The sequence below is a fragment of the Poecilia latipinna genome, unplaced genomic scaffold (genome assembly GCF_001443285.1).
Source record: "Poecilia latipinna isolate Pla-1442-1.1 unplaced genomic scaffold, P_latipinna-1.0 Scaffold1242, whole genome shotgun sequence".
NCBI classification, from domain to species: domain Eukaryota; kingdom Metazoa; phylum Chordata; class Actinopteri; order Cyprinodontiformes; family Poeciliidae; genus Poecilia; species Poecilia latipinna.
In genome coordinates, this window is record NW_015113858.1 from 163469 (window position 1) to 191179 (window position 27711).

The window sequence follows — 27711 nt, forward strand, 5'->3', positions numbered from 1 at the left end:
CTTGTCTCGGTCTCGATACACTCTGGTCTTGGTCTTGTCTTGGTCTCGGGTTAGGTGGTCTTGAACACAACACTGTATCTTGACCTTTTTGTATAAGAACAGCAGTTGTAGCCCCATATTTTTTCTGAATATTTCAGTCACATTCCTTTCTTTCTTTATTTCTTTCTTTCTTTCCTTCTTTCTTCCCCCATTAGCAAAAAGAAAATAAGTCATCAGCCTTTTCTGTCGTAATCAATGCTGCTACGCATTCGATAGCATTAATCTGGCTAATTACTGTTTGACGAGAGCAGCTCGGCGTCTGATTGAGCCGTGCTACAGTTCGACTCAAGCAGAATTTGTTCTCCTGCTCCACTGCGGGCTGGTAACCTACTTCAGAGCATCATTAGCTCCCACTTCAAGCTTTGAGCCCTGAGCAGTGCAGAGAGGAGAGAGTGAGCGGGAGTGCAAACCTATGCATCTCTAAGCTACGCAATAAAGAAAGTTTTCACTAAAGCACAAGCTCGGGCATGCAGCCAGAGCTCCAAATCCTGCAGGGAGCCGTGCTGCTGTAACCGAACAGCAGCTTTGTTTTATCACGAGGGCTGCGATGGAGGAGTGAAGGAACAATGATGTTGAAGGAACGCTTATTTAGCAGACTGTGGCACCAGGAGAGCAAGTCCTGATCATTTCTACAACTAAAGTACACACGTCTAATGTGTAGAATGTCGTATTTAAAAATAGATATTCTGACGTACTGGGACACATAGATTTTAAAGTCAGCTTAAGCAGTATAGAGAAATGCCGGTTCTATAAATAAACCGGAAAAATGCAGAAAATAAATGAGCAACTTTTTTTTGTTAAATGCAACAAAAATGGCAGTTGTTAGTCAAGATAAAGTAGGACACTCCCACACTTATCCGCACTTATAAAACAGCTAAACTAAACAGGGATGTGGCATCAGGTGCAAATGATTAGGACATAAATACTCTCATAGGTATGGCCTATTTAAAGCTCAGATTTTTATTTTGGTGAAGAAGACTTTAAGAATAGAATAGAATAGAATAGAATAGAATAGAATAGAATAGAATAGAATAGAATAGAATAGAATGTAAATATCCTTTACTGTCTCACAATGGGAACATTTCTGTTCAACAGCAGCAAACAGACTCACACAAAGATAGAATATAAAAACAGAATAAAGAGCAAAAAGAAGGATGTAGCATCTTATGGATCTTGTAAAAGATTAAAATGGGTCTAAAAATAAACTGTAGACAGTCATTAAACTGTCCACAAGTCACAAACATTTAGAAACAATGGCAATAAGCCCAAGTCTGGCCATCCAAGTTCACCATGAGAGCAGACCACAAGATGCCAAAATAAGTTTTGGTAACACTTTATTTGAAGGGGTGTGCATAAGACTGACATGATGCTGTCATAAACATGACATAACACCTCTTCTGAACATGAATGAGTCTTTATGAATGTTTATAGCTGTTGTCACGAAGTGTCATTCGGAAAATAATGACACTTTTAATGCAAAGTTGCTTTAAAAGTTGCATTAAAAGTTCATTAAAAGTTCCAACTTTGCATTAAGGTGTCATTATTTACCATTTAATGTAAAGTTGGCACTTTTAATGGACTTTTAATGAACCTTTAATGCAACTTTTAGTACAACGTTGAACTAAAAGTTGCATTATTTACAGAGTGACACTTCATGACAACAGTCAGACATTCATAAAGACTCCTTCATGTTCATAACGGGTGTTATGCCATATTTATGATGGTCTCATATTAGTCACACCCCTTCAAATAAAGTGTTACAGACGTTTCCCAGAAAATCTAAAATATCATCTTGTGACCTATATTATTGTCTTATTCCTGTTGCTACTCTGTGCACAAGCTTAGCTCTCATGGTGTGCCAGGAAAAAACTTTTGCTTTGAAAGAAAAACAAAGAACCTGGCGTTTGCAGATGATCCGATGGACTAAAACCGGGACAAGAACAAGTGTAAACGTGATGTCCGCTGCTCTGCTCACCAGAGCAGCGGACATCTTTGATATAAACCGAACACAACATTCCAGGAAGAAAAGACGAACCTTGAAGCACGGAGACGGGAGTGTCACATTTGAGGATGTGTTGCGGCTGCAGGACCTGACTGTACTGCACTATTAGATTTAGGGTTCAAAACTGGACAGAGAAAAACATTTGAAAGGCTCATTCCTAGTGTAAATTCAAACCAGGCACGAAAGGGGAAATGGGAAAGTTGGAAAATGAGTTGAGGAAATGAGGGAATCACTGACGCTGATGATGGTGGAGGAGGAAGTCATTTAGAAGCAGGAAATTATGAAGCGATAGCAGAGAGAGAGAGGACAGCAACAAACAAGAGAGGCTGTTTAGAAATTAAAGTACGCTCGGAGAAAGAACAACGAAGGTAAATGTTAGACTGGATTAAAATAAACACGACTCCCTGACAGGAAGTTTAAGGTCTGGGGATTCATTAGTCTTTGGCTTTTGTATGCAAATTCAAACTGTAACAAGTTGCTTATTGAAATAAAAAAGATGAATTTTTCAAAAAGAAAACTGTACACTATGAATTTAAATATTAGTCAGTCAAATTGAATTGTACTTTATGAAGAAAAATGAAATATTTGGAAGTAGTTAATTTCTAACATATCTACTTTGTTTAGTAAACAAATCCTAAACATTTGATGTCCGATGTCCAGAAGAAAACTGTAGGTCAAAGGTGACTGCCAGAAGACTTCCTGTGTTGCATTCAGCGAATGCTAAAAGCGAATCAGTTAGCTGTTAGCAGCAGATTCCCTTAAAAGAGACCCAAACTCCTGCAGGACCCTCACAGGACAAAGTTTTATGCCTTTTTAACCACTTCTGGACCAGACCCACAACTATCAGGTTTTTTTTTTTACACATTTACTTGAATCTGATTAAATACAGAAAAGTGGACATATACAGTTTTGCAGCATCTCTTTTGCACATGGAAATAGCAGCTGTTTCCAGAAAAAAGAAAACAGCAGATAGAGACAAACTGCTGCAACACAATCCAGGAGGACAAGCTGAGGAAAGAAAAAAAAGAAAAAACCTGAATGGGACAAAAGCTGAACTCACAGGGGGAGGTGAAGATAATCTGAGAAAGGTGGCAGCAAGACTGAGATTAAACTGTACTGGAGCTAAGCAGCCAAGATAAGAAGCCAGCAGGAGCGAGAAGAAGTCAGACAAAGACAGAGAGAGAAAAAAAGAGAGTTTGGCTCGAGGATAGAGAAGAAGAGAGTCTCACTGAGCTAGAATAAAGGAACGTGTGATGATTAAAAAGGCTGCTGTTTGATTTTACAAGCCTAAATAGGAGAAGTGATGCAGGACTCCCTTTGTCTCTCCCTCCATCTGCTTGCGGCCACAAGGCGGCTCCTATCTACCCTTAATAGCCGGCGCAGCTTTTCATTTTGGTCCCTTCGTGGCAGCAGAAGGACGCGGCCTTGTTCTCTCCCTCATGCATTATAAATACTCCATTACAATCTGTTGGCTGGCCCTCTGTGGGCCTGTGGCATGTTGATGGACCACTCTGCAGATAATATCTACAGCATCATTATCAGGAGCCCCAAACTGATTGGGTTATGTTACCGCAGAGCGCCCGAGGCCTCCGGTTGAACCTTGTCTGCTGGGTCGTAATCCGTTTAGAGCAACGAGGTCTGAAGTTGCTGATTTCCCGCGGCTGGTTTCATATGACAACCTCGGTCTTCAGATCAAAACTACAATTAATCTCCTGTAGCCGAAACCAGGAAGTGAGCGCCCTCTGGAGAGGCCGTAGGTGCCAGCTGGCAGTCGGCGTCGACCGAACAGGTAGTCAGCCGCACCGATCTGAGGAACAATACGCTGCCGACGCGCACACACACAGCCGCCCTGCTATCGTCGGTGCAACATGTCAACATGCGTGCTCGCTGTTTTTGGACAGTGAGAAGGACTTACTTTGAGCAGGTCTTTGGGGAAATCCTGGCCACCGTTCAGTCCTTCCAGGTTGCCAATAAACTGTGTGCATGACATCCTCTTGCCAATGTTCTGGGGAATAAATAGATTATTTTATATTAAGAAACGCCTCGTTATCTCTAGCCAGCACATGCTACCACACAGTACATGTTAGGCATGAACTTTTGAATCCTTGAGAGCCAGTTTGTGGGGGGGGGGAATGAGATGAAATTGAATTAGGAGATAAAAAATGTGTGCTTCTTGGCCGCTTGATATTTCAAATTTAGTCTATAATTCTGCTCATTTCTATTTCTTACTCGGCTGGACTACAGTCAAGGTCAAAGGGTTGGGGATGAGAACAGGTGAAAGCGTCCAAACTAAATCCCTGCTGAATATTCCCTACACCATGCCACGAACCCTGACGTACTGAAAAACACATTATGTGGGTTGAAATGTGAGGAAACGAAGCACATTTTGTGGATGATCAGGTCACACAGATCGAATAGTGCAGCTGTATTTGAATCAAAGGTGTGTAATATCAATACTACATCTAAATAAGTCTAATTAAAACAAGCACAATGTCTGGATCACACACACAATAAATGAGTTGTAATGTATCTGGATAAGTTAGCATTCACTGTATCACTATTAGAAGACTTTTGTTGGTCTGTTTTTACATTTTACTAACTTTGTACTCAATACGTCATACTGATAGAAATGTTCAACTTTTGGACTTGCAACTTGTTGTACTTAAATCCTCCACTAGAGGACACAAGACAAGCAAAGGTCCTTCATTTTTTATTTTTTACATGTTAAAATTTGCAGTTTTCCCCTAATTTGAACTATCATATCGAGATAACGCCTTATTATGATTTCAACTCATCACAGTCTTCTGTTTCCTCTGAGGCAGCCAATGTTATCACTAAGTAATCGACTCTAATCGTGATTGCGCAGCCGCTGCCTGCGTCCTACACCAGAGGTGAGCTCTGAGGTCGAAACTGAGAGAGAACAAATGTGCAGAAACTTCCTGTAAGAGCTGATCCCCAATCCCACCTCTTTAATTAATCATTCTTCCAGAGCTCTGCGCCATCACCGAGCAGAGCTGCCAATGACCCAGATTTTTAAAAGAAGGCTGCGACAGTAAAACGAACAGATTAATAAAAGAGAAAGAGGCTCAAAAGTAAAAAACCTTCAGACCCGGATCAGAGCGCTGTCGGCTTCAGTTCGTATCTGCAGAACTCTGCAGCTAATGAAACGCCTACGTGTTTTAACTGCGGCTCTTTCATTTTGGTCAAATCCCCTTTTTAATCACCTGCGGTTTTCCCACATCGGATCTCCAGTCCACATCACTCCAGTTCAACCGGAGGACCTACCTGACCGTGGAGGTCGGTGTTCAGCAGCATCAGGGCACAGGTGAGCGTATGAGCTGCATCTGCAGGATGAAAACATGGTTTTCTCGTTGAACCAAGCAGAGCAAAACCGTGGTGGCTTCCTGGCATTTCTCCTTCAGATCTGTCCTACTGCTACATAACTCTGCAATTTGAATATTTGCAAACACTTGAACATAAAGCTTATCACGCAACTTCAGCTGTTTCATATTTTGCTAAATTACAGCCACAAACTTTAGAGTCTTTTTGGGATTTTATGATAGAAAAACAAGTGAGAATGCAGAGTTGAGAAGTGGGAGGAAAATTAAATGAGGTTTTCAAAATAGTTTACAAATAAAAATCTGAAAAGTGTGGGTTGCTATTATAAATTGTGGAGAGTGTCACCACTTATCCACAACCATAGATTACCGCAACTGAGAGCTTTTTTAATTTGGTTGTGAATATAAGTTTTGCCTAAAAACTGTGTATTTTTTTTTACTCTTCTCACATCCTGTTTCGTCACTTTGTGTCACTTTTCTTCACCCAGAGGTTCGATTTCTTCGGCTTTGCTCCCGTCTGTGTTAGTGATCCTGTAAATACTGATTCTGTGTCACTGCAGAAACGTGAATTCCTACATTCAGGTGCATCTTTGGTGCAATGTCTGTCAAAAATAGCAATGCTTTTTATGGTATTCAGAGGAAAGAGTTACATTTTTACCACATATAAAGTTAAAAACTGCTCTGATATAAAAAGATGTTTTTCTCCATTTCCTTTGTCCTGAATGTGAGAAACTGCAGACAGGTCAGGTCTGAACGTGGGATTTCTCTTAACACTCTTCCTTAAAACGCGGACTCTGGATTTCATTTCTGGGCATCACAGTAAAGGGGTCTGAAAACAAATGTGAGCCACACTTTTTGAGATTTTTATTTGTGAATCATTTTGTCACTTTTCTTCCACTCCACCAAAATCCACATAAAACCTCAGTAAATGTGACGTTTCTGGTTGTAACGTGACAAAACGAGGAAATGCCAAAGGGGTGTAAATACTTTTGCAGAGCACTGGAGCTGCAGTCTCCGTGGTCCTCTGCTTGCAAGTATTTCTGTCGTCACGTTGGCTCAAAGCCGATATGCCAGTTATGATCACTTTTATAAAGAAACAATTTCCTTTGCAGTACATGTACTAATATAAGTTGATCTTTCAAGGCTCTCTGAGTGTTTTCCCCGCAGCGCTCACCCTCAGATGGCAGGACTTTTGGGTTGCACTCCAAGTAGCGTCTGGAAAAGTGTGACAGCACCCTCTCCCTCTCCTGAGTCTCCCCCATCAGAGCAAACTGCCTGAGGAAAGTCCTGCAGCGCAAACACAATTCATTCACCAGATGGTTAACAAACAGAAAGCTGGATGCACAAGAAAACATGACCTCATTTAAAGCGTTCAAGCATCAGTGTGCACTGCAGATATGCACTAGCCTTTGCTTCTTTGAACAGATTAAAAGTTTTCACGATTTTCATGACTGCACCCTGTAAAAAAAAGTACTAAAAGTGTGCAAATGTCTGAGGAATGCATGATGCATGCCTAATATGCATACATTAAAAGTCGAGAGTTTGTCTAAAAACCTTAAAATAAATCGATATTGATGCAATATTACAGTTCTCCTCTAGAGAGCAGTGTTTACCACAGGAGAGTCCTGCAGGGCCAGAAAATGCAACAAAAACATTTTTAAAAATCCAGGTTTTAGGCCAGAATCAAAGTACTGTGAGGCACAGACAATGACTTTGAAAGTATAAGACAAACACAATGAAGCTTTAACTACAGCCAGACTTGAAATATTCATAGTGTGCATTCATTTTTAATCAAAAGCATTCATGCTTTGTGCTAAAAAGACGTGACAGGCTTTCTTACCGCAGCGCTTGGTCAAGAGTGAGGCCGGTAAAACTGAAGAAACTTAGATACTCTTCTGCAACCATGCGGCTGAAGTCGTTGCTACAAACAGACACATGACGCAAATAAATTTAGGTAGCCGTGACGGGAAAGAGAAGCCAACATAAGAACAAACAAGAGAACAAAAGAGCATGAAAGCAACAACAGTGTAGCGTTCAAACAGTTTGAGCTTCCTGTGTTTGCTGGAAAAGTCTCTGTTTGTGCCATCAGTCAGCTTGAGATACAGATTGGAGGCCAGAATAAAAGAGAAATAACAAAAGAGGATATTCCGAGGGCGCGCCTGTCAAACAGTGAGACAAATCCTTCAATCCCAAAATGTCTCTCATCATTTCAAACAAGCAGCAGAGAAGCGGATCGAGCAGCAGAGAACTTTACGAATGCAGATCCGTTTAAAACTCTAATTTAGAAGCGAAACACTGAAAAAGAACAAACTGATTTTCCTCTGAACTGCATGAACAAAATGTGGAGTTCAAATGAAAATAAACATCTGAGAAGTGTGATTTTCACACCTCTTTCTGATACCTTTAAATTAAACACAGAAGAAAAAAAGTCCTTCTCTAATTAGTAAAATTAATCTCAGTAGAAATTAATTTATCCCGTAAAGGCCTCTAACCATCCAGCCGGACCTACAACTAAACATTTCAGATCAAAACATGTTGACGTCATAAAATGGTCCAGTCGAAGTCAAGATCTAAATCAAGCTGTAAATCTGTGACAAGGATTGAAAATGTATGTTCTCCGATTTATCAAATCTCTATGAACTCGAGATGATTTACAAGAAAAATGAGCGACAGATTCAGAGTCTGGAAGTGAAAAGCTGCTAGAGACGTTTATCAGAGGAAAGGCTGAACACATAATATACCTGTTACATTTTTCAGATTTCATTTGTAGATTATTTTGAAATCCATGTATAATTTTTTGTCCACTTCACTAGTCTAGTATTATTTGTCACTTAGTAGTTTTATATTTTTACAAAACTACATTATTTATTATCATTTTCGCCTGTAGCATTAAAAAAAGTGTTTTTAAACATTTTGCTACAAATGATTTCCAGCAAGTTTTCAGTTAGCTACATAAAAAGTTCAACAGTAAGATCTATTATTCACAGAAAAGAAAAATAAAGCATACGCTGGGTTGAAATGGACACTCTGTGAGTCATGTCAGCAGGATGTTACATTTGTAGAAATGTTAAGAATCCAGGAAACTACTGCACTCAAGTGACACAGTAATGATCTCAGATGCTGGAAATCTTTCAGCCAGCGTTGCGTTTAGATCAGATGTGACTGTGGAGAGGCAACCCCATTCATGGTCACAGTCTTTTCTGACAAACAAATACAAAGAGCAGAAATAAATCTCCAAATTAAATGATGCAAAGAAAAAATAAATACATGTGTGTACGGGCAGCTTGCACATCTGCTGCACAACGTGTCGGGCTCTGGAGCGAGACCTGCTGCGCTCCACACTTCACGTTCTACGAGGGAACGCTGCAGCTCTGCAGGAAAAGACTGCAGGTGATAAAGTGAGCCGCCTGCAGATATAAAAACACGCTGAAAATATTTTGTATATGAAGCGAAACAGAAGAGGCCCACGAACAGCTGAGCAGACGAAATCCAATATCATCCAAGAATGTGATCATGTGACTCTCAGTTCTTCTCAGTTAACCCTTTACAGTGACATTTTGCTCTGTTCTCACTACAGAAATGTTTTAATATCACACACAAAAAAAGAAAAATAGTCTCATTTTGGTCTACTTTTAGATGTTTTTTTTTTTTTATCGCATAGAGATGACCAAGTTTGTTAAGGATAAGCTGTAAATATGGACTGACATCAACGTCGAAAACTTAATTAGGATGAGCCAGAATTTCATGTAATCTTACAAATTTGACTTTTAAAGTTTTTTGTTTTTTAACTCATTTTTTTTCTTCAGCATGATTTATTTAATTAGATTAAATTAATTAATGGATTAACATTTATTTCTAATCCACTTAAATCTGATTTATAAGCCATATTAAAACTAAAACTCCAGAGGTGAATAAGTGTTGTGTCACAATGCAACAAAGGGCTCAGAACCTATTTTAAATGTGACATTTGGGGCCGTTTGTTCTTTAAGTAAGAGAAATCCTCAGAAAACATAAAAACTGCTTTTTAGATTCCAGGAGATAAATCTAAGTAGCTGTTAGCTCAAAACATGTTAATTCCTCATTTGTGACCTCGTGTTGCACAGGGTGCCATCCTGGTTGGGGACTGAAAAACCAGTGAAAACCCAAAAGAGCGGAGAGATAAATCTCAGAAACCCTGGCGAACCATTCATCAGGACCATTGGGGAACGCTTTAACAGCACAATAAACCCGTGGCGGCTCACTTCTTGCTGAGGTGGCGCGACACGTCCGACTTCCTGAATCCATCCAAGTGAAAGAGACGCTTGGCGAGTCGTTTGGCGGCTGCCACGTCGCCACGGTGACTGCCGTTTGTGAGGGTGTCGCTGCTGCCCAGACCCAGCCGGTCACTGAGGTCCTGGTCCAGCTCGGAGTCCGTCGCCAGACGGGCCTTCTCCCTGCTGCCGCGGGGGATGATTAAAATGACAAAACAGAAAAATGAAACTGATTACGATTCAGGATGAGAAAGCGGACGAAAAGAAAGTGGAGAATAATCAAATAGAACGGGCAAAAGAAAAGAATGACACTAGATGGTGATTAAAACTAATTTCAGTAAGCCAGTCATTCAGACGTCTTCTGCCTTCGAGGGACAGTTCATGATCTTATTTTGAAGTGAGGCTTCTTTATGCAGTGGATAACTGTTTTGTTTTTTTCGTCATTTACCCCAGGGGTCATTGACCTTTACACTCCTAAGAGATAGTTTTTTCCTTCAGTCCAGCTGAACTAGATTTGTTAGGAAACCAAAAATCTACATAAATCTTCGAAACAAAATGACTTTTATATCGACTATTGTAGGAAATTTGTTCAGATTTTTAAACTGAAGTACAATTTCACAGTTGCTATACTCTCTTCAATTAGAAATCCCATTTTGATATAGGAAATGAGGTCAAAAAGCATGCTGTTTGCAACTTATTGCCACAAAAAAGCCACTTCATCCTTACACTTTTAGTGTAAAACCACTAGCATTTTGTGTTAGGTTTATATTTTAAACACTGCTACACTCTTAAGCAGGACAAAGTTCTTAAGACATTTCCAGTAACGTTGGACAGAGTTCTTCTTAGGAACTTTGTCCAAAGATTGCAAACCAGTGGCTTAGTCTAAATGCAAATGGTTCTTTAGGCCAAAACAGGCAGATAGTTTTAGCCAAAACTACCTAAAACTAGCAGCTGGTCGGACAAAGACCAAAACCAAACCGGATCTCTCCAATCCCAAAAGCTTTAGGACGATTCACACCGACACTACTGTATGAAACTTCAACCATTTTAGCTTTTGCACAGGAGGATTCTTGACACGGAACACAATTATTTACACAGGAAATTGATGTACAATAAAAATAATAATATCAATAAAAATGTAAAATGAGAACTAATCACTAAAGCTAGATCTTCAAACTACCAATGGAAACACACACAGAGAGCTGATTAGCACCCACAAGGGTTTGATTGACCTAATTCCAATAAAGATGTTTCTATTGATTATAGAGACAGTGTTTAAAAATATTTTTAACATAAAAAAACACATCAATATTGTTTTAAACAGTTGTTCCAGCTTTTATTTGATGGTGTTAAAAGTACCAAAAGACACAATGGGAGCTAATGTAAGTTAAAAAAAAAAAATTTGATAAATAAAACACTCATAAGTTGACAATATGTGTGAAGTATGAGACATGGTATAAAGGAGAACAAAAATTTTGATTTAAAAAAAAAATATTTCAAGTTTTATTTTACTCTGATTATAAAATTTAATCACCCATAATAGCTGGACTTTTAGTTTTCCTCCATCTCTTCCAAAAGTAAGCTCATTGGTTGGTTCATAAGTGCAAACTCATTACATCTGGATTCTACTGTACTAGTATTTTAAGCATGTTATGTCACGCAGATGAAAGAGAATTACTTTTATAGCCTTTGCTAAACTGTGGATGAGAGAAATGGGATCTTTGGGTTGATTTAGAGCAGGGGTGGCCAAGTCCAGTCCTCGAGAGCCACCATCCTGCAAGTTTCAGATGCATCCCTGCTTCAACACACCTGAATCAAATGACTGGCTCGTTATCAGGCTTCTGTAGAGCTGATCCCGGTCTGTTGGAGTAAGGATACTTCTAAAACTTGCAGGATGGTGGCTCTCGAGGACTGGACTTGGCCACCCCTGATTTAGAGGAAGTAGTGACGACAGGGGGGCTTTTCATCAAGAGCTGTGTGACGTCTCTTATTGAGCCAGCTGGCCAAAGAAAACAATGACAGTGGGCAGTTATAATCCAAAACTCAACAAACGCTGTATGAAAACAAGATTTTATTTAGATTTCTCAAAGGGCGGCCGAAGGCAAGGACACTCTCGTTTGTACGTCAAGAGTTACAAAATAAAATTAAATGTGAATGAGTGGTTTCACCAGATTCACTGCAGCGCTTTGAGAAAGTTTCCTAAGCTGTTCACATGCTGTCAAGTCACAAACACTTCAGTGTATTTTATCTGATTTTATGTGACAGGCCAACAAAAAATGGAGCATAATTAGAAAATCAGACATAGCTGTTCTTTGCTTCACAAATACAAATCTGAAAAGTGTGGCATGCATTTTTATTCAGGCAGCTTTGCAAATCCAGACTGAAATGTTTCTCCATTATCAAACTCAGTGTTGCATCTTTCCATGGATCTTGAGTAGGATTTAGCTCTGGACTTTGACTGGACCAATCTAACACATGAATATTTGGGGGTTGGAGATTACCTAGAGCTAATTTAGCTAAATAAAATCATGCTGACTAAAACAGGATAGTTGAGGCAGACTTCTTCGAGACAACAAATGATCTTGACTTTCTTAGTGTTGTGAGATCCAGCTGCATAGATACTGACAACTCAGATCTACCCTACAGAACCCCACATAAACAAAAACAAACAGAACCTTTAAGAAACGTCAACAGTAGTCTGTCAGCTGAAACCTTATGTAAGCCACATCTCATCTGCAGGCTTTGGCCACTATTGGCATTTGTCAAATCAAACTGACCATATAAGTTTAATTAATGTTACTATGAGTAAAGAATGAAAAACCTTCAACCAGAATAAATGCGCTGCATTAAATCATAACCCATCTAAAGCGTTTTAGATGGTGCTTCGTTTAAACACTGTTAATTGGGAGCGTGGGCCTCTATGGATGACTGAATTTTGATAGAATTGTCTTTTGGGGACTTTAGAGGAAAAGTCAACAATGAACCAGCTGTAAACTCTTCAGAAATCTGAACAACATTTGTTGGATCAGACCACACTCCTGTGGGGTTGATCTGCAGATCTGAAGACGCTCTACAACCCAGTCTTCCACCACTGCATTGTTCGGTCTGGTTTCTCTTATCTTGCTCTTGAACATAAATTCTCTATTCAGGAATAGATGTTGCTCCACAATATTCTCAAGGGTGCTGTTTTCCCTGTTTAACGCCCTGTTTTAATCATGTTTTCCTTCCACTCAACTTTCTATAAATAGGGTGGAATACCGCACTCTCTGAACAGCCAGCTCCTTAATTACTGAGCTTCTGTTGCTGACACTGCTAGTACAGGGTGTTATTTACTCTCTGGTGAGTAACTTTTAAGTCAGCAGTCTTCACCATAATTGTGTAGCTTGCAACATAACATTTCTGTTTTGATTTTTTTTTATATAAGTTTTGTCCAACAATATAAATTTCAGAGAAAGTACATTTTGTGTTTAACTTAGTAGCGAAGTCATAATCATCGGAATTACCAGAAATAAACGCTTAAGATTAATCAGTCTGTGTGTATGGGATCTATATAATTTAGACATCTAGTGTTAATCACCTCCCCATGTGGGTGGTCATAATGGTCTGCCTGATTGGTGTGTAAACACCTTTCTCACCAAACAGGTGAGGCAAGTTCTAGGCCTACCTGTGGCAGGATCTCCGTTGTGTAAAATGCCGGTCGTCTCCAGCCGCAGAGGAACTTTGAAAGCAGGGCGCCGAGCGTGCCGCCGCCGCTGCTGATGCCTCACCTCCACCTCGCCTTCGACTGACCCCTCTCCTTCCCCTCGCATCGTACCCTGAATGCATCACCATCTAGTCCGGAGACCTAACGCGGAGAAACACCTGTCCTGGCTCCCCCCGAGACCGGCAGAGTCTGACTCCGTCCTGACTCCGGGCTGAGACTTCATGAGTTTTTCTCCACTTTCTCCCTCCCTCTCTCTGCGTTTCCTGTCATCTGAGCTCCACAGCAAGCCTCCATACCCACTCAAACTGTTTGTCCGTCTCTATCTTTTCCCAGTCTGTTTGATGTTTTCCTCTCTCTTCCCTCATTTTACTCCTCCTCCTCCTCTCTCTCTTTCTCTCTCCCTCCCTGTTTCCCTGTGTAAACATTCGCCGTGCCTCCTGCTGACCTCACATTCAGAGCTTGGAATGAGACTTGGCTTGTGCATCTCCTCAAAAATCACCTCGATTCATACCTTTCACTCACTGGATCTCCAATTACGTACAGCCCGTCCCTCTACTGATGCCCGACAAACTTATTTTATTTGTGTGAAAGCTTTTCACACACCTGCAGATCAAACAGAAGCTAGAAGGTGTCGGGTTTCAGCTGGATATCTGTGGGCTGCGTGCCTCTGAACTCCTTCTGCCTTTTTTGGGTTTTTTGTAAATGTCTGAGGCTGTACTGGAGTCTGTTTACAGCGTGTGCTTTATGAGGACCTGCAGAAGTGCTCCCAACCACAAGATTAACCGCCAGAGCTATAGTTTGGGCCACCCCACCTGTTAGCACTGACTCATCAAGGGAAGACACAATGCCGAGAGGTCCTGAGAGAATTCCCAGTGTCAGCCTCTCTCGGTCCACTTGGCAGCTCCACACAATGAGCCACTGTCCAACAATCCAGACCATCTGAAAAGGGTGGGTCTACGAAGGAATGAGTGGGGGCAAAGGGGAGCGAAACTCCTACGTTTACAGCTCTTGCAAAAGTCTTAAAACTCAGATATGTTCTACAGGGATTTTATGTAATAGATCAACACAAAATATGCATAATTGTGAGTTGGGAAGAAGGTCATGGGGGGAAATCTGCCACATCGTCTCCATTCTGGATTCCAGAGCCTTTAGCAAAGTGTGATAAGGGCAGCGCTGAGCAAACACTGACCTTCTCAATCCTGTTCTTGTGTGCAGAGTCTTAAAAAAATGGGGTGAAATGGTGACTATATAACAAAAAAAAAATATTTAAAACAAATAAAACAGGAATGTATCAGCTGAAACTCCAGACTGGACTCCTTACTTTCTTACAAGCACACAGATAGTATTTAGTTAAATCTTCAGACGGATATTGTATTGACTTCTGTCCAAATCATTATTACACGCCTAACCCGCAACCTACGTCCTGAACAAGAGGTCTACCATCTTAGAACTGGGCTATGGTCCCCATAAGCCTCATCAGTCTTCACAAAGTTAATAAATACGCCAGAAATGGTCTTAAGAAGAATAGCTAAACAAGTACACACACACATTGTTTCTCTATCTTTACCAGGAATTTTCAATGACATCCATTCATTTCTTCAGCCTTACTAAACCATTAGCAGTACATGCCTAACCCTAACCTTAACACAATTCACACCTAAACCCAACCCTGGCCCAAAAGCAACACTTCTCCTCAAGTTTTTCCTTTTTTTAATGGCACACAGCATAGTGTGTGTTAGGAACATGTATCAAATACAAGGCCACACAAACGCACACACACACACACACACACACACACACACACACACACACACACACACAAAACCTTACAGCAGTTGAAAGCCAGACTCAACCAGTCTCCTGTTGAACGGGCAACTATAGAAATGAATCCTGTCGTTTGGTGCCCTCTGGTGGACAAAGCAACAAGTACGCTGATTTTTCTGCCTCTGCAGTGCGGTCAGTTTGTAAATCATTGTGACAATGACAAACAGTCAAACAGATAACGACCGTAGTTTGACTTTAACGTGTCATACAAGCTCAGTGAAGACATGTGGAGATAATGCTCATTTAAGGACAGAATGATAAAAAAAAAAGCTCTTGAGCAGCATACAGGAACTAGTAATCAAGGGGAGTCCTTCATAGCTACAGCAACAGCTTTCTGTTCCACCATACATTCACAAAAAGCCCACATTCATGCATAAAATCAAAACATGCATTTCACCTACACTCTTATCCTTTATACATGAAAGCACGGGTGCATGAAAACACACGCTGACAAGGAAATAGTCCACACATTCCTGTGTAATCTGTGTGGTAGACAGCATGGGACCATATGCTGATGCAGTGACCTTCACTTTAAGCCACTGCAGCACTGCTCTTTTCAAGGAAAATCACACACACACACACACGCACACACACACACATTCTCTAAAGTTGCTGGAAAAGCATATTAGCGGGAATATGAAGAATATTCAGGCAAAACTTTACACCTTGGTCTCACAGGAAATAAACCAGCATTGACAGTTCTGTACAGATCTCCATTTGTTTCTTGACTCAACTGTGTCTAAAAGTTGCCCTGATTTCACCAACAAAGATGTTAAAACAGGAACATCTGAAGTTCCTGGAAAAAGAAATAAAAACAAACACTGGCCTGGAATGTTTTCAACAACAATGTGCTTTTAGTTTCTCCTGCATGTCAAAAGTTTCCAACCTGCAATCTCAGCTCTAAATGGTAAACAAATCACCCAGTTAGCTTCTTTTAAGACCAACCAGAGGGAAAGTTTTAGTCCACATCCCTGTCATTAACTCCTGGATGCTGTTCAGTCAGTTGTTCAAAGAAAGAAAACAGAGAGCAGTGAACACACTCCGTTCAGCTCCAGACTCGGTCGCAGAACTAGATGTCTGCAGGTATTTGTTTTAGAAATTCAAAATGGCAAACATTCTCAACATGAAACATGGCCTTTCTACGGCCACTCTAAAGATGAAGCTAACTTCAGCTTCTACGCTCGTCTCAGGTCCAGCAGGTCGACTTCACAACAGACACACTCAGGTTCACTGTATTTATTCTAACAAGAGAGGAAATCCAGTTGGTGGTTAGTGTCAGTTACAGAAGGCAACAGCTGTCAGTTACTGGTTGCTATGGTAACCGCCAACTGCCAAGAGCAGCGAAACTAACTTAATACGCTGATAACAATAAATGTCTGGAGAAACGACTTCTTGACTAAGCAAAAATGAATTCAAGGAATAAACAAGCAGATTTTTACGAATTTAAAATAAAAATAAGATAAATTAAAATAAAAATACATAAGAAGGGTGTGGTTCTTTCCGTCATTATCTGTTATGTGTGCTAACGTTTAGGTGAGGGTCAGAATGAGAGGAATAAGTAAACTGAGTATATTGTCATACCTGGGTTGCGTTTAAGGGCCTGTGTGATTTTCAATCTAAAACAAACATCTTGGGGTTTAGTTGTAATTTAGACCTTTGGCTTAAAAGCACAGAACATAGCAGAAAATCTGAGGGCGTCCAAGCAGCGATTATATTCAGTTTAAAGGCTTTTTCCTGTTAAAGCTTCGTTTTTTTAATGGCCTCATATGATGCATGTGCAATCACACCTGAAAACTTCCCTCCTGAGTGATTGGCGCTAATCTACAGCTTTAAACGCTGCGGCTCTACGGGTTTCCGGCTTTGAGGCAGATTTTGGATCCCAGCTGCAGGGATTTGCTCCCATTCAGCCAGAACATCAGTCAGCTCTCTCCCTGACTCTCTGGCTCATAGTTTTTCCTGACTCTGTCGGATTAAACAGTTTGTTCATGAACTTGGCTTTGCATGTAGCGGCAATCATTTAGTGGTGATTTAATGTTGAAGTTTGCATTACATTCAATAATGCTAGCAGGTTTTTGAAACGAGCATCTCATAAAGTATATTTAGAAAACAACAGCAATGATTAGTGGTTTTATGCTTTTGTTGTAAATATCTTTTAAGTTTCATAAACTTCTGTCTCTCAATATGACAGAAACAGCAACATCTCCCGCCCTTGGATTACATAAGTTTTGGCACTTTATAAATAAACTGAAGCTAAAATAAGTCCATTCCACTCTAACTAAAAACATTCCACTCATTTTTTTTTTTTTTAGATTTTGTTTTCCTTGTCAGGATATTTCTTGGCTCCATTTCTTTGTTTCTGGCTAGCGTTTTACTTCAACCACTTGACAGGGTTCAGTAAGTACATTGTTGTAACTAGTGAGCCACAAATGAGGGAATTGAGAAAAAGGCAAGTAAATGTGTTATTTTACTTAAATTACTGTCTTAATTTTTCCTAATAATTAAGCAATCAACGTAAATTTATGTTTCACTCCTAATTCAATTACAATCAATCTGGATCCAGTGGAAACCTCCAAACAACAGTCTGCGATTTTGGAGACTACTGTTATAAGGTCTGACCAGGTGGGCATCATGACTCAGATGAACTACAAACTGAACATTTTATGATAATAATCATATTCCTACCCATGAAAAGCTGTTCTGTCAATATCAATTCCAGCAGACAAAAAGACTTCACATGCCCTGCAGTTAGATGGTGCAGAATTAGGAAATTAATCCATGACAGTTTTGTGGTAGACATCCACTCTTGTTTTACCTGACAATATAATATAAACCGATTCTGATTTGTCTTTAGGAATTGTAATATACAAAGTTGAGTTAGCAACATTCAAAGGATTTTTGAAGCTTTCCTGCTGTGAGCAATAGGAAATGATTTACAGCAGGAGCAGATATGAATTTCCACTGCCGTGCCAGAGAGCAGCCAACTCAGTACAAAGGCACTGAAAGCTCAACAAGATAAAGGAGAGCAACTTCTACATTACTCTTATCTTTTAGAGTATTGCTCTCTCTCCCCTCCTTGCAGCCTGAATATATCTGGCCTCTTTACTTAAAAACAAGCTCTAAGTTTGTTTTTAAATACCTCACTGATGCTATAAGTCACAACTTAAGAGTGTTCTAATCTCAGAATAAGATTTTTGGATTTCCGACCATCTGCAGCTGCGTTTTCATTACAAACATGCGCAAAACATTGTTGATATTCCACCAGTGTCAAAAGGACAATTTTGCAATTGTGGTGTTCCATTAAATAAGAGACACAATTAAGAGTTTGTTGCTGCAATAAGTCATTAAAAAACACACTGTGCCATCATCCTCCTAACACTTTGTCTTTTTCATGCGAGGTCACGCGACTCGTATGATGCGGAAAAAATTTTTCCATTGCGGTTTTCTTACACTGCTTTTGGTACAGTCGAAAAACCATCTCATTCTAGCACAAAAACTTTTATTGAAAAATCTGAGTTTTTCCAAAATTGGCGTATTTCCATTAGGCAAATTTATTTTTGTAATTCCAATTTATGCAATTTTAAGGTCAATGGGAATGCAGCTTGTGAGATGTGAAGCTGTGAAGTGCCCCATGAGGGATAAAATAACATTATCTGACTGTCTGAGTTGATGAAGTGGTTGGTTTATCTTTTTTGACGATAACATCCACCATGTTGGCGTCTACAAGCCTGTAACGGGCGACCTTCCCTTCGGGGAGAAGACTACCAGCTGTGGGAACCCACCTGGACAAAGAGAAAGACGGGTTGATGTACCAGCTGCTCCCCAGCTGTGCACACTCTCGCCCTCTTGGCATCACATCATCCGAGCCGCTGCTCAGCCTCTCACTGGAGGGGGCCCGCGTGGCGTCCGAGTCTCCCGTCACCGTGAAGATAGAGTCGGACAGACTGGGCCTCTCGTGGTGGGCCAACGGGGCGAAGCTGAGCTGCACAATCTGACGGGTGCTCTGGCACACCGGCCCGTGGATGGCGGGCGTCAGCGTGGGCAGATCGAAGCTCAGGACAGTTTGGGTGCTGGAAGTCAGCAGCTCCTCGCTGTCCAGGCTGTTGTAGGACGTCCCTTTGGCTCGGTGGGACTCCATGATGCTCTCAAAATGGCTGCTGAAGGTATCCTCAGCGGCGCAGCGGGGACCGGAGACCAGGATGGGGGACTTGAGGGCCGGGTTGTGGTTGTCGAAAAACGTTTCCATTGGTCTAAACGGGAAAAGGGTTTTTATGTTAATGGGACAAATCGGATGTTGCCAGGATGAAAACCTACTTTTAGTGACAGAGTCCTGAATAATTAATGTGAACATGTGTGTTTACGACCAAGCTGGAAATGAGGTCGGAGGAGACATGCAGATTCAGATCCAGATTTATGCTGGAGCAAAATTCCCCCGCAGCTCAGTTTTCTTTTCATATACACTCAATGGCCACTTTATTAGGCACACCTTTTCACTTGCCTGTTAGCATGGATGGCTAACCAGCCAATCAAATGACAGCAGTTCAATTCATTTATTCATCTGGTCCAGCAGCAAACTTTATTGTCAGATAGGCCAAATAAAACTAATTTGAAGGCAACTTGTAATTTTATATTTATATAAACTAATTAGTTGTCATTTTTTAAGAACCACCTATTTATTTCTATTTTCAGGATTTAAGCTACAGATAAAATGGAGAAAAAAGAGGATGAATCTTTTTTTTTTCTGTGGGATGAAAAATTACTTTAATAATATAGAAGTACATAGACTCCAACCTAATGACAAAAAAGATTTTAGTGCAATTCTAATGACAGCAAAATTCACTAGAATGACTTTTAATGTGTTTTGTTTTTTTGTTTTTTTTTTTGAGGAAATGCGATGTAAATATTGCAGGAATAAACTGAAAAACCTGCATTTGTCGGTATATCTAAATTTAAAAATATTAGTTGGTTCTTTTTCATTTTTAGCCAAAATAATTAAGAGACATTGTGGAAGGTCCAAAGAGTCATTTATGGCTCCGGAGCCGAAGGTTGCAGACTCCCGATCTAGACTTTGTTAAGACAGCTTGTTGAATTTCTAACAGAGGGTTCGGACATTTCTAAAAAAAACAGGAAGTTGAGGCTGAAAATCACGCAGGCTCACCATACCATTTTACAATAAGAGACTGGAGAAATGCCATCTGGTCTGAGGAGTCTAGATTTCAGCTACAAGTCAGCTGGTGAGCCAGAACTGAAATGTTACTAATGGTGATGGTTATGTAATGCTGTGGGGATATTTTCTTGGTACTTTACACTAATTTTCTGATGTTTATTTCCATATTTCCAACAGGATAACGGACCAAATCACAGCTCAAATAACCTCAAACTATTTTCTTTAACGCGAAAAAAAGTTTCTCATAGTCTGATAGCCGACGTGGCCTTTAGATCTCTATCTAGTAGAACATTTGGGACGTGAAAAACACATGAACTGCATGATATTTTTATGATGAAATGGACTGAGGAATTGTTCAACCTGTAAGGGATTAAAGCAGCTCAGAGAGCAAAGGTCGTCCATCTTAGTACTAGCCAGGTGTGCCTAATAAAGTGGCCGATGAGTGTGTGTTTTCAGCCTGAGGGAAACTTGTTCACCTCGTCAGAAGATGTCCAAACACCTCTGGGTCCTCTTCAGCAGCAAACCGCTGCTTCCTGCTGTCGCCTTGCATCCTCACGCTCGCCCAGCTCACCATTTCCTCTTCCTCCTCCTCTTCCTCATCCTTCTCTTCTTCATCCTCACTCCCCTGATCCTTCTCCCCACCTGTCCTCCTATAGGCCAGCCCCCTCAGAGGGCTGCTCCCCGTCCCAGATGTGCCCTGCACGCTGCGGTTGCTGCCGAAGGCGGAGTCGCCGTCGTCCTGCTCCGCCAGCAAAACCTCGTCGATGTCAGTCTCGCGGTAGCAGCGGAGTGGGACGGCATCCAGGTCCGTTTCGGAATACTTCAGCGTCCGGCGAATGATGCCCGTTTTGGGGGACGTCCCAATCGCGGCAGGGGGAGGAGTCACCAGCTCGACCTCCACGTGCTGTACGTCGTGATTGGCCGACAGCAGAGGCAGCGAGGATGGAGGAGTAGGGGTGGGAGACTCGCTGGAGTTACCACTGGGGGGCGCTGTGGAGGCCTCCAGGGAATCTAGCAAGAAGCATGATTTAATAATGTGAGGAAATGGAGCTCAGATTTATCTTTTATGCATACAATCATGGGAATAGGAGTGTACATTGTTAGTTCTAGGCGAAATCTTGCTAACCAGTATGGAGAGGTTCTAGATTTTAGTGGTTGTATGATTTCTCTTTTGTCCGTAAAAACTACGAGTCATTTCTCCCGCTATTGCTAAGCTTGCTTGTTTGTTTGTTTTGGTTGTATTTACCCAGAATGCCCTGCACTATAGTCCACTTCCTGCTTTTGGAGCGGTCTCCGGTCCGTTTGGTGTTTGCATTTCCATTCAAACCGAGTTCCCTTCAACTGAACTTAGAACCGGGTTTTAATGCAGACCAGAGTTTGCTTTCTTGGTCCTCATCAGAGTTTGATTACACATTCACATCTCCTCTAACAAAACAGACTTTCTAGGCAAACAAACTAGAGTTCAACTAAAGTCATTGCACCCTAACACCTTGGTGAGATTATTTTAACGAGCAGAGCTGCTTGCTTGACTGCATCATGTGGTCTGTCTTTTTGACACAATTAATAATTCCCAGGTTACTCAGCCAGAAATTCAAATCACAAATGAACTGTAAAAAAAAAAACGGAAACCGATGAATCAGCCAATTCATCTTTACATTTAAAACCTCAGCCAATATAATTTAAAACCTGAAATGAATGGAAAAATTGGATAATTTGGACTTCTTAAGGCCTAGAATGAAGACAGTTAAACGTAAGGCACTTTATGACTTCTTAAGACTTTTTTTTGGTTTTGTAAACTTGAGAGTAGGTAGAAATAACTGTAGATTCTGCAAAAACCAGATCTATGTATTGATATTAAACTCTAGAAGCGAAAGAGGTCATACAGTTTTAGTTATGACCTTTATTGCTTTAAGACTGTATTTAAATGAATAGTAATCCTTTGAGGAGTAAGTGTCAGTAAGAAGATTTTTCAGCACTTAAAGAGAAACAAGTCTCATTCTGTGAGAAGTCAAGTCAAACTGCAACCATGTGACGTAACTTATCTTTCCATAAAACCAATACTTTAGTTCGAAGAGTTAAAGCTAGATAATGGAAGCAAAGTTTCTCATTATTTCCTTTGCTCAATTTGTGCAATAGTTACTTTTATCCCTTTTGCCAGTAGCTTCCTCTGCAGAGGTCCCAAATAGGAACTCCCATTTGGCCCGAGCAATCTTCTGACAGTGCAGAGAAGGAACAGGAGCTGCACTTCCACTGTCCGTCTGCAAATAACAAACAGAGACAAACTGAGGGTTAATCTGCAGGGTCGTATTACGATTGTTCACAGTGTGCTCTTCACTGAAAACATAATCTAGCTCTGATGTTTGTTACATGGGAGTTGAGTCAGGGAGCAGCTTCCACATTGAACCAGAAGTTAACCGGAGGTTAATTCGCTCATTGACATAATTTTGATGTATGTGTCTTACGGCTGATGAAACCCAAACATAAGTTATTTTTAAATATTAAAATAAAAACAATAAAAGAAGAGTTTTTAATACAAAAACCGTCAGTATAATGAAAGCCTATGCACTGTGTGATACACAGACTCTGTTTGGATTTGGAGTCTTTTACCACTGATTACAGTTTAAGACTCCAGTTATCCTTCTGCAACTTTTTTCAGCACAGTTTTTCCTTTCGTTAAACTTTTCACTAATATAACTGGATATATGTGAACATCCAGCTTTTCTTTTATCAGTGACCTTTTGCACTTTACCCTCCTTGTAAAGGGAGTCGATGACCATCTGCAGGAGTCAATGAAGCTGTTTTATCCAATAACATGGACAGACATTTGTGCTAGAAATTGGTCTAAAGCCAAGTTCAAGTTTTTAAGTAACTCTATTTGTAGGTTTTCATTTGTTGAAGGTTATGATGATCTAATTTAACAGAAATAAATGCATTAAATATTTCACTCAGTATGCAACTTTTTCAATTACTTAAACTTATAAACTTTTCTATTTAGATGTTGCGGCTTTAGTACGTTTTTAGCAATATGATCTGTTGGAAACAGCTACTAAAAGTTTTTAATTTAATGTTCTGCACAGTTTTTTATTCTTTCAAATGTTTTTAATACATTAACTAATAGAGGACTCTCTAAATTCATTGCTCACCTGTATTCCTGAAGTGGCAACACCGGTCTCATTGCTCTGGTGACTGGACTGACTGGACTCTGGGGACAAGCAGTCTCTGTCCCCGAAGCTCCCCGTCACGCCGCTGGAACTCCGAGAGGAAGACCCCGTCATTACTCCGTTCTGCTCCGCCTCAGGAGATTCTCCTGCCCTCCTGGGATCGCCTCCGTCCGCCTCTTCGCCGTGCCCTTCGTCCTCACAGCTTTCATCCTCCTCTTCGGAGTCCAGCGCCACAGGCCCGAGCAAAAGAATCTCCCTCCTCCTCTGTTCGGCCCGTTTCTGCTGGGCCGTGGGGCTGAGCGGCCGCCTCAGTCGGCCGGTTTGCTGGTGACCGCCAGACTCGAACCCAGACTCGTTCTCCAGCTGGTTCCTCCACTGCTGCCTGGATGTCCAGCTGACTGGCCCTTCTTCAACGCTTTGGTTGATGAAGAGCCTGCGTGAGAGCTCTGTGCAATCCCCTTTCTCGAAACAGCTCAGGTCTCCTCTCCTGTCCAGGCTTGGGGACCAGGAGTCCCCGGTGTACTGGGGAGGCTGGCAGCGATGCAGGGTGGGGCTTTCTGGTGCTCGGAGCTCAGCTTGGAGAAGCCTTGGGTCTCTGATGGGAGAGCTGATCTCAGTGGGCGGATGAGAGGGTCGGAGGACTCGAGAGGGGAGTGCGGGGGAGCTCTGCTGTGCTGATAAAACTGAGCTCTGATGCTGGGCCTCCTGACAGCAGTCCTCCTGACGTGTGCCATGAGAAGAGTTGGAGCTTTCCGGCTGGTGAGAGTCTGTGTTTTCAGTTGCTGGCATGTGTTGATCATTTAAAGGGATGTTCATCTTCAGAGTTTGCTTAAAGTGCTGTGCGTTTGGAGAGGACTCTCCAGAGTTTGAGCTGCTCATGCCTGAAGAATGGTTGTGCAATGAGGATCTCCTGGCCTCCGTCAACATCGAAGACACTCTGGAAGCTTCCTCCGCTAGTCGGCGGGCGACTTCGGGACTGTGAGCTGGAGACGAAGGTTTGCTGCCGCTCAACTGGTTCAAACCTTCAACTCCGTTATTGCCTGGTTGAAAGATTAATTCCTGCAGAGACGTTTTCTTGTGTCTTTTGGTAGCTGGACTTTGTGCCATCCTCCCATCCTCTGTTGAACTCTGAAGAGGACAATGAAGGTTGGCAGAGGACCTTGATTCTAACGCCTTTCCGGACTGGTCTGATCCAGGGATGTTTCTCAACCCATGAATAGCCTGACTGTTATCTGTGAGCTCTTTGGGATTCACTCTGATGTTCTGATGCTGGACTGGTGACCCGGCCCAGGACTGGCAGCGCTGCTGTTGACCGTACCGTGAGGAGGCTTCGAGGTCGAGTGCGTGGGCCAGTTTAATCCTCAGTAAGGGCGAACCGAACTCTTCCACGGCCGTCTGTGTAGCTGCTCTGCCAATCGGATCCAAACGTGGCTGTCGAAGACCCGGGGAGAAGGTCTGCTGGTGACTCTCTGGAGATTGGAAACTCAGTTTGGGGCTTGAGCTGCACGACGAACCGGGACTTTCAAACCACACTTGGTCACTGAGACGCTTCTGAAAGCGGGATGGCGTGGACCGCTCATCTCTCGCTCGTCTCTCGCACATGGAGTTGCGTGAACTGTCCAACGTCTTCACGTTGAACTTTTCGACGTAACTAAAGCTGACCACAGATCGCTGGCCTTCAGGAGGAGTGAGAGGGCGGCCCACTCTTCTAGAGAAGGGGGACGAGTGTAGAGGTGAGCCCCAGCGTTTGGTGGCTGACGGTGAGTTGCTGGATGTTTGGAGCTGAAAGTTGACAGTGTTTCGAGATGGAGACTGACTGTGGTTCTGGTCCAGAACGCGTTGGGGACTTGTGGCGGTCCTTCCGGCAGACGTCTGGCTTGCTAGCTGGGAGAGGAGCTCAGCAGGACTGTCCTCAACTGGAATCCTCTGAGCAATCCCTTCGTCGCTCTCCCTGGCCTGATCTGGGGCAGATCTCACTTCCACATAAAGATGAAGAACTTTTCCAGACTGGGACATGACCTCGCCTCGGCTCTTAATGAGGACACAGAAACGGAGCGGAGAAAGACTCAGACAGGGTGAAAGAGAGGTCTTTTCCCCCTCCCTGTTGGGTTGGAATTAGGTTTTTCTGCTGCTGGTGGTTTATTTTTAGACGGTCTTTCTTCTGCCTCCCAGATCGTCTGCGTGTAAAGCAGAGACACAGAGCAAAAACATGCCCAGGGGATGCCGCCAACAGCTCCCAACTCCTCATACCTGTGAATGAATGAGAGGAGGCGTAATTAATATGCCAAATGAGTGTGAAAAGCTGGTAAAAGACAAGTGAAAACACCCACTTTTCTAAAAGAAGCCAAGTGTGAGAGTTTTGTCCAAATGAGATGCAAAGATTTCTAGCCATGCTACTCTCAACAATGTTAAACAAAACTCAAATAGAAGTCATTCAGGTCCTCTCAGATTCTCCATAAAGTGATCCTGTTTTATAAATCAGAGTTTTTTATTTTCACCTCTCCAAGTTTTTTATTTTGACAACTCTTGCAGAATTTTGACAATAGTGAGAGCTTCATTTGAGAAAATGTAACCAATCATGAGACATGAAGATGCCAAAGAAATTAAACTAAAAATAAAACAAAAAACTATAACAGGTTTTGAAAGGATACTGGATAGGAGGCTGATGTTAAGCCACCTCAACTTTATCGAAAATGTGTGTGTCATCCATTTTATTTGTCCTCTACCAATTACCAAACACACAGAAGCTTGTTGCTGCATTCAAAAAGTATTTAATTTCTCTGCGATTTGCTGAGTTTAACAAAATATTATAGTGTTGTATTTCAGCTTTAAGGATCAGTTCTGAACATGTATGGATCTGGGTATTTCTGACCAGCATCATAATAAAGCATTTAATTCTGTACTGAGCTCATCTGAGTTGAATCCTTTGCAGCTGTCACGTTACACCGCTAAGCTTCATGCAGATTGGCTTTTCACGCCAATGTTGCAGCAGACAACAGAAGTGTGCAGTAAAATTAAAGTCACTCCATCATGGCTGCGGGGCCCCAGTTTGCTGCCAGCAGCAGCAGATTGGAGTTGCCGTATGGCAGCAGTGGGAGACAACATCCATGTTGAAACTGGCAACGTGAGAACAATGGGAACTTGAGAGCAGTTGGCACACGAGATGGGCAGACCGCCACCTCTTTTTAACCCCAACTGTTGTTTTAGCCACGACTTCAAAACGAGTCAGGCTCAGCTTTCCCGCTTCTGGCTTGCCTTGCAAGTTTAGCTGGCTCCTGTGCATAAAACATATGGCTTTTCACGGCAGATCTGACTCTGCACAGACATTAAAAAATAAGGATAAGGATTCAGTTCATCCAAAAGGAACATCAACACATCGATGTGCAATTTATTTTAAATTTCTAGAAAGGAGAGTGAAAAATTAACCTTGTTTCGTTCAATTAAAAAAAAAAAAAAAAAAAAAAAAAAACTAAAAAGGCCTTTTCTTTAGAAAAATGCAGGATAGCCTTCTCTCTAAGAGCTGGTCTTAACCCTTTAGGCTGAAATCACTTTACTGAGATGCTCTTTGTAGACATCTACCAGTTTCTGACGTTTGTCTAAGCTGGTCACTTTTAATTGTTGTGTGTTTGAGGAGTTAAAAGGTAATCTCCTATGGGCAATACAAAACATGTGCATTTGTTTTATGGACAAAATCATTTTTATATAATGAGATTACTTTGAGCTCCTTTCAGAGTGAGCTATTTTAGAGCCTCTTGTCACTTAAAATCCAGATAAGCTGCTTCACACCCGCACATGAAAATGACTGTAAACACATGCACAATTATACAACAGTACATCTTTGAAAAGCAGAAGTGAAGCCTCCTGCACAACCAACAAGGATTCAGCAAGTGGTTTCTGGATGGTAAGTCAACAATAAAACACTTGTCTTTCCCAGCAGCCTGGGGTTGCTAGGTGACAGGCGGGGCTCGGCTGGGGTTGCTAATAGCGTGGGCCCTGTCGATTGTGACTCAACAATTGGACAGTTCTCCAGACACCAAAAGCATTAACTTTTTGCCAAAAATCGGGCCGGGTGGGCTTTTTAAAGCACTTCAGCTGCTTTTAGACAAAAAAAAAAAAGAACATGCACAATGTAAATTTTGATAACATCACTTTAATATATCAAGATCTGGGCTTTGAGTAGGCTTAGATCATTTCTAAATTCTCAGGCAGTCCTTGGTGGTTTACTACAGC

General features: G+C 41.6%; 1 protein-coding gene across 6 annotated transcripts in view; it reads right to left on the reverse strand.

Annotated features, from left to right (window-relative positions):
• LOC106960918 (PH and SEC7 domain-containing protein 1-like) overlaps positions 1–27711 on the reverse strand; it is a 97491-nt gene that overhangs the window by 37451 nt on the left and 32329 nt on the right. For 2 of the 6 annotated variants that reach the window (XM_015054310.1, XM_015054311.1), the window contains exons 2-10: positions 23464–25731; positions 22461–22578; positions 20797–21331; positions 18936–19403; positions 9621–9818; positions 7220–7300; positions 6554–6666; positions 5327–5385; positions 3957–4046 (exon numbers count right to left, since the gene is read on the reverse strand). In XM_015054310.1, coding sequence (XP_014909796.1) covers positions 3957–4046; positions 5327–5385; positions 6554–6666; positions 7220–7300; positions 9621–9818; positions 18936–19403; positions 20797–21331; positions 22461–22578; positions 23464–25497 — 3696 coding nt within the window. In that variant the 5' untranslated portion in view covers positions 25498–25731. Of the gene's footprint in view, positions 1–3956; positions 4047–5326; positions 5386–6553; positions 6667–7219; positions 7301–9620; positions 9819–13293; positions 14501–18935; positions 19404–20796; positions 21332–22460; positions 22579–23463; positions 25732–27711 lie in introns of those variants that run through there. The other 4 variants (XM_015054312.1, XM_015054313.1, XM_015054314.1 and 1 more) reach the window with 4 other exon arrangements.